Raw genomic sequence first — 18,905 nt, 5'->3', positions numbered from 1 at the left:
ACGTTCAATTGTACTTTAATTTCTTTCAATTTTTCTACCATTTGTCTTCTTTTTAAATCATATTTCTGGCAGTTCATTATAACATGTTCCACTGTCTCCTCTTGCCCACAGTAATCGCATCTTCCTGTGTTATGTTTTTCCTATTTTAAACAGTGTACTGTTTAATCCAGTGTGTCCAAATCTTATTCTAGATATTACTCTTTCATTTCTCCTATTGGTACCTGCACTTCTCATCTCCCCAACCTTCCTTTGGATTCTATAAAACCACCGTCCTTTCCTTCCTTCCTCCCACTTCTTTTGCCACCTTTCCCTCAGTCTCTGTTTAATAATGCTCTTCACCTCTGTTCTGCTAATATTAACAACTAAATCTACTTGCAGATTTGTTGTAGGATCCCTTCCGGTTTGTTTGCGTAATTTCCTTTAAAAAAACTGCATTTTTACATTTCTGTCCAGTCAAACTGATTATATTTCGCTATGTATCACATATAAATGCGGTGGGATTTAACAAGCTTTTTTGTTGAGTTTATGAAAAAAAACAAAAAAAACAGGAGAAATCGAGTATGATCACGAAATAAGGCGAGACGAAGTTATTGAGCGGAGATCTGGACGGAAGAAGAAAAACAGTGGAAGCACGGAGCGTCGTTGGCAGCAGTTACGAAAACTTGGACAAAGCGGGTTACAAACAAACTGTACCATGAGTGTAGCTATGGGTGACACTTCGTGTAGCTATGGGTGACACTTCATGTAGCTATGGGTGACACTTCGGATGGTGATGGTGGTGGATGGACTTCAGAAATGGAGATTAGTCAACGGAAAGCTGCAAGGACAAAATCATGGTCTGTAGCAAGTAGTGGAGAAGAAGGCTCATCAACACAAGTTTCCAAAAAACTGAAAGCTAGAACTAATGGGAACAATAAACCCCAAAGTGACAAGCAGGAGGATTTCAAAGTTATCATTACATTCAGTAATGATGAAGGACATTTTCATCCAGTCAAGGTGACGAAAGCAATAGAGAAAGAAATAGGGAAGATCAAGTATGCTAAACTGTTGGGTAACTCTCATATCAGCAGTGAACAAGAAACAACAAGAGAAGATCATGAAAATGAATCATCTTGATGGAAGTCAGATTAAAGTACATTCACCAGGAATGGTTGAGAAAACAAGAGGAGTGATATCAAATGTACCTCTAGAGATGACAATGGAAGAAGTGAAGAAAGAGTTGCAAGGCAGTAAAGTACTCGAAGCTAAAAGACTCCAAACAAATAAAGGTGGTGTCAAGAAGGATAGTTTGTCTGTGCTGCTTGTTTTTGAGACAATGCCAATGATAATACCTTTGGAAGTCAAAATAGGATGGTTCAACTATAAAGTTAGGGAATATATTCCTCAACCTCTAAGGTGTTTCAAATGCCAGAGAATAGGACACATAGCTCAACAATGCAAATGGAGAGATCCCAAGCTAGATCCCAAAAATGTGACAGATAAAGTTGAAGAATCAATAAGAAAAGTTGAACAACAGGTCTTATAAATGGGGCTTTAAGCTTTCAGCAAGTAAATCCTGTCATATGTTATTCACCAGAAAAAAAGGGAACAAAAATACATTTAAGCTATATGGACAGGACATGGAAAGAGTAGATCAGTTTAAGCACTGAGGATATGTGCTGGTGCAGTGAGATCAACTCCAATTCAGGCATTACAGGTGGAGTTATGAGAAGCCCCCTCAGACCTAAGAAGTGATAAACTCATGCTATCATATTGGAGTCGGTTACATGGTAGTGATCCTGCTAAAAGTGTAATAAAAGATTGTTGGGAATATCATTCTTTTAACGGTAATGTATACAGACGGATCTAAAGACGAAGAGGATAGGGTAGGTATAGGAATAAGCATACCATCAATAAAAATAAATATTAGTAAAAGATTACCTGATCAGTTGTCAGTATATACGGCAGAAATTATGGCTATTATTATAAGACTTCAATGGGTGGAGGAAGTGAAACCAGATAGAGTAGTATGTTGTGTTGATTCCTTATCCGCCCTCTATAGTATCCAGAATATGAAATCGGATAGAGAAGATTTAATGTTAGAAATTCATCAAAGTTTGTTTAGACTACATAAACTTCTTATAGATGTGAGATTCTGTTGGGTACCTGCACATGTAGGAGTTAAAGGAAATGAAAAAGCAGATAAAATAGCTAAAATTTCTACTAAAATCTGAGAATTTATAGATGTACCTTTTGGTAAAGGCGAAATTAAGACATTGATCAAAAAAGAAATGACAAAGAAATGGCAAGTCAGATGGGACAGGAATAAAAATGGGAGGAATGATTACAATTTACAGAAATCTATAAATACACACACAAAAATAGAAGAGAGGAGACAATTTTAACTAAAATGAGATTTGACCATACAGGGTTGAATAACACAATGTTTTTGTCAGGTAAAAGAGAAAGAGATGAATGTGAGGAATGTGGAGTCAAAGAAAACGTTGAACACATATTGTTCCATTGCAAAAAATATATAAGAATGAGGATAAGACTAAATCAAAAGATAAGAGAGGTAGGAAGGAAATGGAGTATTGAGGGATTACTTGGAACTACAGGAGAAGGAATCAAGAAAACACAGAAAGCTGTGATACAATTTTTGAAAGATATAGAGATATATAATCGGATTTAGGTCATTACTTATTTATTTATTAATGTTTTTTAATTTTAATTGTAATTTTATTTTAATTAATTTTTTTACATTTATTTTTTTTGTTTTATTTTATTTTTTTATTTTTTTTATTTTTTATTTATTTATTTCATTTACTTGATATTAAATAGAGAAGTATAAACTCAAGCTACATACTCCGGTACAGTAGGTGGCGGTATACACCTCTTTAAGATATGTTTGTAACCCGCCATTAAACTAAAAGAAGAAGAAGAAAAAAAGGCGAGACTCCACTGCGCATGCGCGTGGGCGGCTAAATTCAAAACTGAAGACGTTAGCGTCGGGGCTCGTTGACGTTAGCTGTGGTTTGCAGTTTTTCGCAGTTCACATCGATCAAGACAAAAAAAGCGAGATGAAAACTAATTCAGTGTGCAGTTGTTAATTAAACATTACTTTTGAAAACGTGGGTAATTCGCTCGTCACAACTCCAAGGTATGCGCTGCTCTGTCTCTTCGGCTTTTCTTTTCATCTTTTGAATAGCATGGCAACGTAACTACTTAAACAGTTCTTTATTAAAACAGCTTTATCATTACCAATTTATTATCAGCCAGAACCCTCCTCTGTTTTCTGCATTTTTATCATAATTAAATGAGGGAAATTTGTCCTGTAGTCAATAGAGGAAGCATTTGTTGACAAAGGAAATCCACATCATGATAATACCTTTAATAACTTCATGTCAGTTCATTCAATATCTCCACATGATGAGAGTATTGTACAAATTGCATGTTTTGTTATTTTATGTTCCTCCAATTGCCTTTTCTTTCTTTTGGTTTATTTGGCAGTGACAGATCAAGTATACATAGAGAACTGAACAACAATTTTACAATGCACCGAAAACGCCTTTAATATAAAATACATAACATATATGGAGAACATGCTTACAGATGGAGCTGATCTACACACCCACACACGTACAATATGTATGCATACATGTATATTTCTTTATATTAGTATGAGTTATTTTTAATTTCACAGGGTTAATTAGTAATTTGTTTAGTCTTAGTCATATAGGGGGCCTTCTATGGAAGGGAGGGGGATCTATCTATCATCTGTCTGTCTGTCAATGTTACTGTTTCATTTTTATGTTGGCAGCTCCTGTGGTTTGTCTTAAGTAGGAAGTATATGCTATAAGTCAGGGGTAGCCAACCCTGGTCCTCGAGGGCCACTATCCTGCATGTTTTAGATTCAAATGATCAGGATTGTTATCAGGCTTCTGCAGAGCTTGATGAGATAATCATTTGAATCAGGTGTGTTGGAAGAGGGAGACATCTAAAACATGCAGGATAGTGGCCCTCGAGGACCAGGGTTGGCTACCCCTGCTACAAGTAATCTCACTTTATGGCAGGAGGTACTTTAGCATGGTACTTTACTAGAGCTGAAACGATTCCTCGAATAATTCGATTACAAAAATTCATCGAGGAATTTTCGCTGCCTCGAGGCTTCGTTAAGTTTTTGTTGTTGTTGTTGTTGCGTCATCAAAACTTTGGTATGAGTATAAAACACGTTTAATGTAGCTGCAGCTACCTGCTCCTCTCGCTGACACGCACGCGCGCGCTCACGAGCGCGGCGCGCCCCTTTTAACTTTTTGTAAGCACAGTTGATCCATACTACCGAGTCGGGAACACGTGATCCGGTCAAACCGTCGGCTTTCTCAATTAAATGTCATGTAACAGATGTGCAGGCTACACAAAACACTATTTGTTATTTCAGCCATTAAAATATGTTTGGCCTGTATTTTTATTATATATTTTTGGGACCCTGTCGGTAATATGGTGAGTGTCAGCCGCTGTAGAGCACAGGTGGTTGGTTGTAACAAGCAGGCATTACCATGGTAACTGCAAAGGAGCAGGTTTGTAGGGACAACCCAAGAAGTTAAACCTTAATTAAGCAAAAGTATGATTTTTTTGATTACTTGATTAATCAATCGGGATGTTCGATAGAATATTCGATAGCTGCAGCTCTATACTTTACAGTTTCCTGCTGTCATATTTCTGGTTGAGGATCTAAGGGTCACAAATAACCAGAGGAGCCTGACCTTGTCAATATTTGTGTAACTTATAACATCTCAGGTAAATGCAGCAGGGCACTAAAAGGTAATGTCTTATTAATATATATGTATTAAGCTTTTTCTGTTTTCACTTTTTTTTTTTAGTACAAAATGGAGCCTTCAGATCCTGCCAATAATGAGTGAGTGAATACTTTTATTTTAATCAAACCAGTAATGTGTGCACCCAACACACATCGACACATTACCCAAAGGTCAGATAAACATCTGACAGCAGATTTATTCACACATAATAACCATCTGCACACTGCACTGTGTCTGTTCTGTTTCAGGGGGAGCAGTGGATTTTCCAGGCGGCGCATTTCCTCAGTCAGTACTTTATTATGTTTTATGAAAGAAGTTGATGTTATGATTTCCTTTTTTTTTTGTGGGTAAATTATTGACTGAATTGTATTGTCTGCTGTTTTATCGTTTTCAGATTTTAAAAGTGCCACGTAAATCGATCGTGTTACCTGAACCAGAGAAACAGGAAAAAGTGGTAAAAAAAAAAAAGTGTTTTAAAAATATCTTGATTTTATTATTTGGCACTAAAGCCAAAAACAATTGACACAAGTGTAGTGTGCAATCCCACTATTGCAGGAATACCAGTAATAGGTGTAAAATGTGTTTTATATTTGACTTACTTTATTTAACAAAGGTGGAGTGTGCCAAACCTGTGGAGAAGAGAAACTCAAGAAGAGTCAGTTTTGCCCCTGCGAACGATGTTCTTCTGTTTTCAAAGTGAGAAACTACAATCAAGGCCAACCAGGCTTCTTTATCCACAATGATGCTGACGTTTCAACTTAACTAAAAAAAAATTGTTTTATTTTACAGGGATGTAAAAAATGTCTCTCCTGCTCGAAGCCCTTTACAAGACTTAATGACAGCAGGTTCGTATTGAATGATGTGTAAATATTGATGCTTTTTCACACACACGTGAAGTCACTTTGTGTTCTGTGTCCCTCCAACAGCAGCGGCAGACGCACAAAATAGGTAAGGTGACCCTCAAGCTCCGCCCATTTTCCTGTATTTCAGATGAAGCCTCACTACTCACCACACCAGCAGTTTTGTTTGTCTTCATACAAGAGTTGTTTTTCTTTCAAAGGGTCCAGTTAGTTCTCACAGAAGATGGGATTCAACAAATTACAGGTAGAGGTCAAATATTTTCTAACTTCAGCCCCCTTTTAGAAAAGTGCTTTCATTGTCTGTTATAAGATAAGAGATGTAATGAAAGTCTTCACTTATAGGAATGGACACCCTGCTGAACGCTCCTCTACATACTACTCGACAAAGGGACACGGTGAGCCAAGAGGGACTTTGCTCTTCATTCATGTTATATGAATGTTTTCTATTCTAAATACTGTCACAGTAAACCGTCATTCAATGTATTTGATATAATTGTATTTACTATATAATTATTTTATGCTTCTGAATAATCTTTCCCTTGTATGTAAGGTGGCCTTGGGTTTTTTGAAAGGCGCCCTCAAATAAAATGTATTATTATTAGTAGTAATAGTTGTAGTAGTAGAAGAATACATATTTAAAAAGACCATATTAAGCATCCTCTAATGTGAAGCCACTTATTGTGACTAGGTCAACTTTGACGCTGGGGAGAAAACACTGTTGTTTTCTACGGATGATGCACTCATGGACATGACCCAAAGTCACACTATCAACATAGCCAGGGATGAGGACTTTCTTGGAAATATCCCCCTGCAAAACTACCATATTTTACCAACCGGAGGAGAGAAAACGGGGATACCGGCGATTGGCGGATCCATGGATATGGCCGTAAACATCCTGAGTGGCTCGGCGACTCTACCCCCCAGCAGAAACGTGGATTTAAGAGTAGAGAAGAAAAACACATCGTCAGCTCTGTCTTCTTTGGATCCTGATTTTGAAATCTTCCTTGCAAATCTCTCCAAACCCGGTCGCCCCATCGAAAACCCTGCCGTCACCAGAACAGCGTCTCCAGCTGGAGCATCGTCTGGACAGTCGATCAGCTCCCTCGCCCGGATAAAAACACAACCAGCTGATGTGGATAAAGAGAACCAAGTTCCTTCTTCTGTTTCAGCGGTTATGGAGAAGACGTTAAATATGCCCAGCGTACTCTATCCAGAGGATGACGTGAGCATGGATATGACGGAAGCTCAGACAGGCCGGATTCAGGCTCTCACTGATGATGATGATGATGATCCATTTCAGTGCCTTTTTCCTTCACAAGAAATGTACTCCCGCCTTGACAAGAGAGCGTCAGAGGCAGCAGTGAAGACGAAACAACAGCAGAGCAGGAAACCACCATCGCCATCGTCCAACTCTACAGGTAGGGACAGCAAACCTTTCCATTTTTAGACTACATCTTTGACTTTGTCCTGATGCGTAGTTACTAGTGTTTTATGAAGATGGTCTTATTTTACAACTTCAGATTGATTACTGTTTTCAGTCAATTTTATTGCATTTATTTTCCAAATTAAGAGATGACATCCCTGAGGAATTCCTCTCTACGTGCTTCTCTTCCAGGTCAACAGGTGAGTTTTCTAATAAACTTTTTAAAATGTTTTCCTAACTCTAATAACCCAGTTTATTATGTTAACAAGTGAACTAATAACAGCATGAAGAGAATGAGATGTATGCTACATCGTATGCTTGAAAATAGTAGGCGTCACTATTTCAAAATGTTGACCTAAAATGCTTGTTACCTTTTTTTTTTTTTTTAGACTATCATAACTCACTGTTTTGTCTTCTTCAGGTCAACCTTGACTCAAAAGATGAACACAGAGAGAAAACCATTGTGTTCACTGCAGGTGATGACTTTATGGACATGACTCAGAGTCACACTGCAAACATCGCCAGCGGTTCATTTCCTCCGCTGAATAAAAATGTGGACATCCTTCAGACTGGTCGAAAAATAGACCAATCTTTATCAACCAATGGTGCGGATGTAGGGTTTAAAAGTTTCCAAGCAAGTCTCTTCAAATCAAGCGGCCCCAGTGCCAACCCCATGAACGCCACAATGGTTCCTCCTGCTGCAGCAGCAGCCTCCAAGCGCTTCGGAGAAACATTTCAGGGAGATGCAATCCGTCCAGAAAGTGATGTCCGTGTGGAAGTTCCCTCCAGCCACATCATGGGGCCGGCGTGCTCAGATGACCCTTTCCAATTTCTTTTACCTACTAAAGACTTGCACTTGAACAGTGACAGTCTGCGTAGTACAAAGAAGGCCTCAGGACAGAGGAGCAGTAAAGTACAAGGATCGTCTAATCATGCAGGTATGGCAAACACTAACTTCTCCCAAAATAAGACTTTTGAATAAAAAACATATTGTGTATGAGCATGTTAAACACCAATACAGACCTCAGGTTTCTTTAAATTACCGGTAATGGAGTTTTAAATGGGAGAAATGTGGATCTGTATACTTTTGCTGATGACTTCCATATGTTATTCCCTCTCTACACATTAGGTATGGGTGCTTCATTGAAGCCATCTTTAAAGACAAAGGGTCAAAGAAATCAGGTAAGCACAAAAATGATTGCAATTAATATTTGAAGATTCACATTTCTTTTCCCACAACAAATGTTTCTCTTTCTGGCGCGACAAATGACAATACAAATGAAGTTTGAGTTTTAAGAGCTGTGTTTGCTCTGTACTGCCATGATGTAACATATCTATTTCTGACAAATGTGTAACATACATTCTTTATAAGATGCCCCTGAAAGTGGTTAAATAGTGTCATAGTCATTGTAATGCAAGTTTAACTTTCTGAGCTTTTCCCCTCCCACAGATCAGAGTAGACTCAGTGAGGTTTACTGCCGATGATGCAGCGATGGATATGACAGGAGGTCACACAGTAAACATTGCCACTGGTGTCATCCAGCAGCCACACCAACATGTGGACTACTTACCCGCCTGTGGAGAGAAAACGGTGAGGTTCACTGCGAATGATGCCGCCATGGATGAGACGAGGAGCCACACTGTAAATATTGCAGCTAATTTGGAACCGCACAAAACGGTGGACTCCTTACCTACTTTGGGAGAGAAAACGGTGAGGTTCACTGCAGACGATGCAGCCATGGATGTGACAAAAAGCCACACTGTAAATATTGCAGCTAATCTGAAGCCAGAACAAAATCAAAAAGTAGACTTCTTTCCTACTTCTGGGGAGAAGACGGTGAGGTTCACTGCAGACGATGCAGCCATGGATGTGACAAAAAGTCACACTGTAAATATCGCCGCCAAACTGGAACCGTACCTTCAACAAAAAGTTGACCTCTTACCTTCTGGAAAGAACACACTGAGGTTGCCTGCAAATGAAGCTGCCATGAATGTAAGAAGAAGCCGCACAGTCCATATTGCCGCCAATTCGGAAGTAGAACTCCCACAAAAAGTGGAGCTCTTACCTTCTGATGAGAAGACATTGAGGTTCTCTTCGAATGATGCAGCCATGGATGTAACGCAGTGCCTCACTGTCAATATTTCCTCCAATGTGGAACCACAGCTGCAACAAAACGTGGACTTCTTACCGACGTCCGGAGAGAAGACATTGAGGTTTGAAACTGATGCAACCATGGATGTCACACAATGTCACACAGCAAATATTGTCCGCAGTTTTGAACCACAGTCCCACCAATATGTGGATGTTTTGCCAGATTTTGGAGAGAAAACACTGACGTTTACCGCAGACGATGCAGCCATGGATGTAACCCAGTGCGTCACTGGAAATATTGCAAGCAACCCAGATCCAGTTCTTTTCAACAAAGAATCCAACATTTTATCCACTCAGGTGAACAACGACTTTAAGAGTAGAAAGAGATCTCGAACAACACACACTGTGGATCCAGGTCTTAAAAACTCCCTGCCCAAAACAAGGAGCTCCTTGGCTTATACTGGCATAACCGAAGGGACCTATCAAGAAGCTGAGGTCCCAGAGCAACTTAAAACACAGACAAATGATGTGGATACAGAAAGAGTGGCTTTGGATTCAGCTGTAATGGAGAGGCAAGTAAATGAAACCATGACAGAAGATGATGTCAACATGGATATGACTGAAGCTCAAACAGGCAACATTTTAAGACAAACCTGTACCGATGAATCCCCTCGAGGCTTTTTGTCCACTCAGGATGTGGACCCTGACTCTGAAATGAACAATGAAGCACCATCTAACCCCGACGGTGTGAACTTCACAAACCGTCCGGAATCTCTTGACTCCAATGAAAGTGACGTATGGAAAGAACACGAACCAAGAAATGAAACGTGCCCTTTGTCGGAGAAGATTGAAAGTTCACCTGCTGCCGTTCACCACGATGTTGATGCAGCGCCTTCACGAAAGTCTCGAAGAAGGAGTATAGCCGATCTTCAGTCAAAACTGCGACGTTTGAGCAATTTGATAAATACAGCTCCTGATGCCGTTACCATGGAAAGCTGTACTGCGCCCTTGCCTATGCCAGATCACAGCGTGGAAAAAAGCCCGAAAGACGAAACGAAATCCCTGCCCGTTATGGAGCCTGAACTCGAATGTGAGCAGATAAATGAAAATACACAAGCTCAATGTCTTCTGCAAGGAGAGCAACCCGCTTATACTCCTGCAACTCCATTCAACCTGAAGACTAAACAACTCATGTCAAGACTCTCAGTTGGAGGCTTTAAGGCAAAACTCCCCCAAAGAGCCAAACCTGAGGATTCGAAGAAGGTCGTTTCTGTTGAACGTACGAGGACAGCGACTGTAAATGTCACTACTCAACTGAGCAACTTCGACGCCGACGTGAGCGACATCAACGATGAAGAACTTGGCAGCTTTGAAGACATGTCAGAAATGATCGACACAAGGACTCCGCAGAAAGTCATTGAAAAGGGCCATTTCTCTCAGAAGTCAAACATGGAGGAACCTTTAGAAAATGATATGTCCGACTTTATTAGTACCGGTGGTGGAAACAAGCGCCCTTTGCCAGTAGATGACAGTAATGTGGAGGAGGATGAGAAGAGGATGAAGGCCTCCACTGAGACGCTCACTGATGTTGTAGAGGTAGGTGAATACTGCAAATTCTCAAATAACGGACCGATTTTAATTTGTTACATCTGCACGAGTGTTGAGTTTAGTTTAGAAGAATTGACCGGTTAGACGAAATATAAACGATTGACTAAATTAAAAAGTATTTATATTAAAAGTGAAACGCATTGCAGCAGTTTGATGATTTTGGAAATACATTATTAGAATATTTAGGTAAAACTGCCTTCATTTATAATTGAATACGTTCTGTATATATGACTGGTAAAATAGTTAATTGACTGTTCTCGTGGAACACTTTTCAAGTCTTCTAAATCGTCAAATCATCAATCAAAAAAATGTCACATTCACTAATTCACAAACAAATTCAAAAGCCCTGTGTCCACCAAGCTGGTGATGTTTTGCTTTTTTTAAAGTTCACCTTTGTCTTGTGTTGCATGTTTGGAATAAACCATTGGCACGTCAACAGAAGGGTATCAAAAATGTCGGACAGTACGGATCCCATATTTGGTACCATTCACAAAGTTTGACCGTGTAAACAACAATAAATGGGGAACCAACAGAAACAGGCCACTTGGTGGAAACGGGGCGAAACACTGACGTCAAATAACCATCAATATAAAAGAATGAACATAGGAACATAGTGACTTAACTTGACCACTGAGTCACACATCCACCAGTATTTGATCCTTCTCTATGATCTGATTTCTAAAGTGAGATATCGGTATCCCGTTTTGGTTCTTCCAGTTTTCCTTTGTTCTTGTTTGTTGATCTTTTCTTTCTTTATTTCCAGGGCTTTCAGTCTCATGTCGACGTAGCTGCAGAGAGTGACGGTAACATGACTGCAGCGCCGAGCACAACAACACAGAGCACAGATTTGTCCAGCAGCAGTCACACGGCTAGATGTGAAGCGACTTTTGAATCAAGTACGGGGGGTTTCCACACCATAGTGTGGCTGTGTGCCGTGAAGATCCCTGTTTTTAGTTTTACTTTGATTTCCTGGCTTTCTCTTCATTCTGCACATAAACTCTTTTTGTATTATTTTTTTTTCAGCTTTCAAACACAGCCTGTTTGAATCACAGCTCGAAGAATACTCCAACGATTTACAGAGGGTATCACCTTTTTTTTTATTTTTGTACATACGTGATACACCATCCAAATATCTTGAAGTCAGTTGTACTGATTTTAATTCTCTGTTCACAGAAGTTCGATGACGGCTCCATAACGTTGTTAGAGTTCTTCAAACTCTTCAACTTCGACTTTGTCATCCATAATCCTCGGCAAAGTGTCCTTCCTGGCAGGGTAGGTTGACCCTCATCAACAGGTTTGAGATCCAAATCTACGGAGAGAGAGAGTGATGTGACTTTTCCTTTTGTTTGTCAGCATTTGTCAGACACGGATCGCACACCCATGGATTTACTCAAAGACAGGCATATCAACCGTCCTAAACAGATGGTGTACGAGGCCAACGTCCGTGACCTCACAGATAAAGTGGAAGAGTAAGTACAATGAATGCTGTTAAAACAGATGTTTATGAGGGGAATGTATACGTGTAGTGTTTAACCGGCCAAGTTTACAGCATCATTTAAAGTTGTAAAGCCAGAAACGTTTTCAAAAAGGTCCACAAGGCGGTGTGCAAAAGCTGCATTTGTTTGAAAGTCGTCATGAATTAAAGCAGCGATTCTCAACTGGTGGGTCGGGGGAAGTGTTACCAGAGCATGTGCCTGAAATACCGTAAATTCCGGACTATAAGCCGCTACTTTTTTCTCACACTTCGAGCACTGCGGCTTCTACTCCGGTGCGGTTAATGCATGGATTTTTTATGGGGGACAATGAGCTTCTGCCGCAAAAACATTTCACTTCGTCACGTCGGATCTTAATATCAGTCATTTTGCGCTTCATGCACGCACCCTCATCATGGAAAACACACGGAGAAATACATATGATGTAGCTTTCAAGTTAAAGGCGATCGACCTGGCTGTCAAAGAAGCTAACAGAGCTGCTGCACGTTAAGATGACACTGACAGCGACAACAGAGACTGAGGAAGTGAGTAATGAAGTCATTCTGAGGCAGTGAATGGATGGACTTTTTCTTGTGAAATATATTACGGTCATCTTTTTCATCAGCCGTGTTAGAGACACCGTCGGCTAGGCTTCGTATTGTAACGGTTCATGTTGTAAAGTCAGTAGTTGATAATGTGTTCATAATTCCGATTATGTGGAGAGTCAGTGAATGCACCAGCGAGAACGTGTTGAGTGGCTGTATGAGAGAACGCTGGGGGAGAGAGTTGGATTGTTACGGCAAGTTATGGTTTTGTCCTCCGCTGTAAACGGCGTGGTCACGGCCGACAGTGATCGGGTTATTAAAAGTTATTATTTGAACGCTCTCGTCGTCCTTTAACGTCCGTACGGACGCTACAGTATTTGCGGATGTTACCGGTAGCCTACGTCTGTGTAAATAGCTCTTGTTATAGCGTGGACACCTGCGGCTTATAATCAAGTGAGGCTTATATATGTACAAATACATTTATTTACTTATTTTTAGCCGGTGCGGCTTATATCCAGGTGCGCTCAATAGTACGGAATTTACGGTAATAAAAAAAAAACTGTCGAGCAATTTTTTTTAATCGCACTAGTTTTGTTAACTTTCCGTCAGATGTTTTGGACCGTCTGAGGTGCACATCTAGCAGAAGCCGAGAACGTCACAATTTTTCCTCAAAATAAATCGGACCAGTTTAAAATGATGAGATGTTTGGGTGTCAATTTTTCAGTAGTTGGTGCTGGGTCCTGAGGATGGACGAGCTGAGATCCACTGAATTACAGAAGCAGTTGACAAAGATGGATACTTTAATAAATGTCTTTAAACAACTCTGAGGATCCAACTTTTGTCTTGTCTCCAGGTTGAAGGGGCGAAAGCGGGACCTTGACAAACCGCTGCAGCTCGTGAATAGAGCTTTATGGGAAGAAATGAGACGCCTTTCAGAGAAGGAGGTATGACTGGAAACCTTTGATTTTATGGTGTTTACAACCTTTCCAAGTCACACGGGCAGAGTGAATTGAGGAAAATGCAGAAATCTCTTTCTGACTGACCCATAACCAATCCTTTATATTAGAATGATCCGTTTCATAAAAGGATGGATCTGACTGTTATTAGGTTTTGTTAACTGGTGTGGAGTTGTAGCGGCCTCGTGAAGGAATCCTCACCGTTGTGCCTTCTTCTGATTCACAGCTCAAATCTTTTGGTGCCAAACTGAAAGAGAGAAACAACCTGTTCAGAAAGACGAGCAAAGTCAGGTCGCACGAAATGAAGGAGGCCTTGTACTCGCAGCTCGTGCAGGCGAATCTGGTAAGAGCTTTCACCGAGATACACTCTGAATCACAACTCAAGGTCACGGAGGGCTAACAACAGGGTTCTTGTTTTCAGGAGGAGCAGCAGAAGTTGAGAGGGAGAATCGAGGAAGCAGACGAGATGATAGAAAGTTTGGATGAGTGCATTCATGAGTTAGAGACGGGTAAGTGCTGCTGCTGGCTGAGCATTATGAGGGGACACCGTCTCTGATCAAACAAACTGAGAGCAATGGCAATACGAGAAGGATACTCATCTTCTGTGTCCCTCCTTTAGAAATGTCTGCAGTCGAAGAAAAAGGAACAGACAACACACCAAGTTTGAGGTCAATCCAGGAAGGTCAGTTCTTATACCGCTTAAGAATTTAATTGTTTTTAAATTAAATGATTTATTTATTTTTATTTATTTATTTTTTACAGAGCTGCAGGCTGTCAATGATACTCTGGCAGATAAGAACAGGTGGGTCTAGAATATGAATATACATGCAAACAGAACAGACACGGTTTTCACGTTCAGGCTTTTCTTCAGCTTTCTATTTTGATCTGTCAATGAAGGAAATGTGTTTTGCAGTCAGGTAAAAACAGAAAACCAAAAAGGCACACAGACCCTGGGTCAGCTACAGAAGAACGTTCAAATAAATACTGGATTCATTCCAGCTCCTGTGAGGAACCTTCAGTTTGTATTGATGTTGGCGCCCCCTGGGGGGCAAAGCTCTGCCCATCTCATTGCTGTTTTTCCTTAACTGCCTGCTTTACCGCTCGTCCGCAGTGATTTGGCTGTATGCAGTATCCAAACTAATGTAAGAAAATACCCGGATGCTGTTACTGATTCAGGAAAAAGTCCACAGTACACATCAGACCAGTCCTCCTCACGGACTGTTTCCCACAATTCAATGCTACAGATCAGAGGTCGAAATGACGGACAGGGAAGAAGAGGGAAATAATCACCAACCCACACAAAGATACCAACTATCTCCTTGATTCTCCAAGTCATGACAATAAAACAGTGTTTTTTATGACGCTAAGTGTAGATAAGCTCTTTCAAAAACACTCCTTGTCTTGTACATGTGCAATAAGTGTTTTCTGTTTCTGCTTTGTTTTAACAGTCAGTGTGTATCACCCATCAGGACTCTCCTCTGCTTCTTCAGCAGCATGCTGTTCATTGCTTCTAATGACACACACCCTGAGTCAGCGGTTCTAGGCAGCAATAAAAACAAAATAGAAATCCGAATCTTATTGCTGATGGTTTAGTCTGTTTTGGTGTGTCATGTAGAAATATTAATATCAGTCAGTAACCAGCTTAAAACTCCTCAAAGGAGCATCAAGTGAAAGCAGAAAATAGTCATCAGTCGTGAAGAGGAGAAAGGCCTCGGGCTGGAGTTTGATGATGGCCTGAGTGATTCAAACCAAACCATCCTAGTTTCTGACCCGTCGTCTTTCTTTCTGCCGCAGACAAATCACAGAGCTGGAGATGCAGAACACGCAGAATTCAAGTAAACTGAACAGGCTGAGAGATGAGACGAAGAACCTCCAGAGCCATGTGGACGTTCTGAAGATGTCAGTATATCATTTCATGTCTTTTCACTTCTTCTGCTCAGTTATGTTCCCTGACACCAGAAAGTCCTGCACTCTTACTTTTTACTGTATGTAGGTGTTATTTTTATTCACTGCTGTCCATAAGTGAAGTCTTTTTTTTTTCTTTTCTTTTTTTTTTGAATTAGTCTTGGCAGTGAGTATTAAAGTGCATTTATCATCGTTTGTTCAGGTTGACTGAATGGAGGTTTGGAGAGCGGAGCGACGACTGTACAGTCTTCACGTTTCTTCATGGCACCTTCCATCTCGAGCTGCTCTTTGACAAATCCAACGGTAAGACTGTCATTCACTATTAATGCTTTACATTGTTGACAGCTCTCTACCTTCTACTGTATTCTCTGTGTCGACATCTACTTTCACAGCTCACATTTGACACTTCTGGCTTCAGTGATGTTAGAATCTGTTTTGCATTAAAAACCAAGCGACACCTGATCTTTGCAGAGGTTTTTTTTTTTTTTTTTTTGTCTGTGTGCCTGTCAGTCAGTGGGCCAAAGTGTATTTGCTTACTCCTCTTATCTGATTTATTAAAGAGCACAGCTCACGCTCCTGTTTTGTTGGAAGTAATGAATTTTCTTTTCTGTTGTTTTCGAAGACGATGAAGCTCAAACTCAATCGGAGAGGAAAATATCCCACATCGGGTTCAAGCTTCAACTCGATGGTAAGCGAACGCGGGACGATGGCATGGTGATGTTTCACCTCATTATATTTGCACATGTGAAATGAATTTAGCTGAAATCTATGGAGCTTTCTATGTCGCTGCGAGTGAGTTCTGATATCTGTCAGCGTGAGGGACATCAATCTTTTCTAAACGACAAAAACAAACACTTTCCTTTTTTTTTTTTGTCCTCCAACTAGATGAGAAGTCCCATGACCACGCTCGGCTCGTTCACACACTGCTCTCTCAGCACATCGAAGGACAAACGTCCTGGGTGGAGAAGTACCCGACGAGCAGACACGTTCCAGAGGTTGGTTGGCTGTTCTTTTGTGTGTGTGAGAATATTCTGTCGTGAAAATGACACTCTGTTCTTTGTTTGAAATAACCTTTGTGCTGAACTTATGAAACCAATGTTTTGCATCTCCTCTTGTGTCTAGCTGCTCCACGATGTGAGTCTGGTCGTGGGTCACTGTCGCCTGCTGGGGGAGGAGGTGCGTCTGCTCAGAATGTGGGGGGGTCTGAAGCTTGATGTGCTCGACATCAGCTGTGTGGACACTCAGTAAGTCCTCCCTAACAACACTTGTTTCCCCACTGTGTTAAATACTTGATTCTGATTGGCTGGTAATGCAAAGCAACGATCTGTCGCTCAACATTACGCTGCTATAAGAAAGACAAACCAGTACTGTGAAGAGCATCTTCTTCTTTTCAGCTACATTACAGAATAAACATTGCTTTTCTCCATCTTCTAGAGTGCGCATTGTCTTCAGCAGTCTCAAAAGGTTTTCCAAGTTCGAGGTGATCTTCTCCGTCAGCCTGAATAAGCATCTCTATGTCCTGGGAGTGCAGAGCTTTAAAAAGCTGATCGGAAGCGCAACGTAAGTTCCTCTACAGATGGCGCTCTCTTGTTTGTTTTGAGCTGTTGGTATAGTGACATGAAACTTCATAATGAATGAGAAGATATTTAGTAAAAGTAGCTCATTTATATTCTCATTCATTCGTTTTCAGACACTCCTTCAAAATAATCAAATGACATTTTTTTTCTTTATTTTGCAGGATTGAAGAGATTAAAGAGATCGTAGCATCGATCAGTCCATCCAGGAAACTGTTGACAAAGATTGTCAAAAAGATTCACGAAACACTTCTCTGCTGAAACCAGGATGTAAAACTTTTGTTGAGAAAAAAACTAAATATATTAACTGGCTTTTCTTTTGGTGAAAAAAAAAAAGTAGTGTACAGATTATTTTTTTCTCACTTTGTATGTAAATAGTTGTTTCTTCTCTTCGTACTGTAAACAAATAAACAATGGTGGTATAACAGTTGTTGCGTATGTTTTGTGTTTCAACTTTGGCAATACACTAAGAAAAGAAACATCAATGTTCAAACTGCTGAAGACAGGAAAACGGATCAGTCTGGACTGCAGCAGCCCTCTTCTCCTCGGAAGAGTAAAACCATATACAAAACATACTTTTAAAATTTCTATTTTAGATTATATTAGCTTTGTAATGATTTATATTTGTATGGAGTGAAGTGATTTCTGTATTTCCTAAAGTCTCCTCCAGGTGGCGAGCATGGCTTGACTTCGTTCTACTTTTTGTGCTTATTAAAAAAAAAAAAAAAAAAAAGTGTAAAGGGGATCTACAGGACTATTTGATTTAATGTTTACTTGACAAGGCATTACTAAAAAAAAATCTTTCCCAGTTTGTCCCAAATTGGAGTAAATCAAATGCATGCATGCATGTCTGCTTAGGACTTCCATACATTGGTGTGTTTGTGTTGAGAAGAAAAATTGAACAGCTGGGATGTTAAACACGTCACTCCCAACTCCTTCAAAACAAATGATTTTGGTTTAATTTTTTTCTTGTCATTAGTTTTCTGCTACTCTTTCCTGAGATAACCAATCCAACGGAAAGCTTTTGACTTCATTACTTTGGTAGTTTCTGTTTATGACTCTTTATCCTACAAAAAATGAAACCAAACGGTTTGACACATGGTCCTGCAAAAACATGATTAAACCCAAACATGAGTATTTGTGACGACGTATTTAAGGGAGTCCTAATAAATCAAACATCAGTGTTCATGCCATGTTAAAACTTCAGAGGGCGCTATAAGCCTTTTAGTGCAGCCTTGTTTCATCACAGTGTATTACTATGGTGTTACTTTCAATATAGGAAAAACTAAATCAGTTTTTTTTCCTGACAATTTATGTATTGATCTGATCCTTTCAGATTTTATTAGTGCGTTCAAATCTGTGGTAACTTTGAAACAGGTTTTATTTACAGGAAAAAGAAAAGTTAACAGTTAAAAATATATATATAAACATGACTTAATGTGACAAAACCAGATCTTTTAATATTCTAGTGACATCTCAGATTAATTTGGGACCCTTTCCTGGATCCTGAGGTTGGGAACCACTGGATTGTTAAAGAGCATAATGTAAGACAAAATGTTTTGAAATTATGAAAAGCTTGGCAAGAAAAGTTTAACAAATGAAAACAACATTTCAAAAGTATCAAAAATGTTGACAGCCATATTCAGCGATGACCATAAAGCAGCTACATCACAA

At 39.9% G+C, this 18,905-nt stretch overlaps 2 protein-coding genes across 2 annotated transcripts; both read left to right on the top strand.

Moving 5' to 3' along the window:
- Nucleotides 1-4,510: 4,510 nt before the first annotated feature.
- Nucleotides 4,511-5,652, top strand: LOC306835935 (uncharacterized protein; the record flags this gene model as incomplete). Its single annotated transcript, XM_079362746.1, has 6 exons — nt 4,511-4,556; nt 4,860-4,894; nt 5,045-5,081; nt 5,191-5,250; nt 5,410-5,492; nt 5,586-5,652. Exons 1-6 carry the CDS (start codon nt 4,536-4,538, stop codon nt 5,650-5,652), a joined length of 303 nt encoding a protein of 100 aa, XP_079218872.1. The 5' UTR covers nt 4,511-4,535.
- Nucleotides 5,653-5,726: 74 nt separating this feature from the next.
- knl1 (kinetochore scaffold 1) lies at nt 5,727-17,509 on the top strand. Its single transcript, XM_079362733.1, has 24 exons — nt 5,727-5,744; nt 5,857-5,900; nt 5,999-6,051; nt 6,345-7,074; nt 7,227-7,279; nt 7,501-8,017; nt 8,209-8,261; nt 8,530-10,767; nt 11,543-11,675; nt 11,803-11,861; nt 11,953-12,051; nt 12,133-12,248; nt 13,650-13,740; nt 13,979-14,095; nt 14,174-14,261; nt 14,372-14,434; nt 14,515-14,554; nt 15,547-15,651; nt 15,860-15,960; nt 16,280-16,345; nt 16,543-16,652; nt 16,780-16,901; nt 17,092-17,217; nt 17,396-17,509. Exons 3-24 carry the CDS (start codon nt 6,001-6,003, stop codon nt 17,490-17,492), a joined length of 5,175 nt encoding a protein of 1,724 aa, XP_079218859.1. The 5' UTR covers nt 5,727-5,744; nt 5,857-5,900; nt 5,999-6,000; the 3' UTR covers nt 17,493-17,509.
- The last annotated feature ends 1,396 nt before the right edge of the window (nt 17,510-18,905 follow it).

Source organism: Symphodus melops (assembly GCF_947650265.1).
Source record: "Symphodus melops genome assembly, chromosome: 1".
Taxonomy (NCBI): Eukaryota; Metazoa; Chordata; class Actinopteri; order Labriformes; family Labridae; genus Symphodus; species Symphodus melops.
The sequence above is the reverse complement of the archived record's forward strand: the minus strand, read 5'-3'. Positions and strand labels throughout refer to the sequence as shown.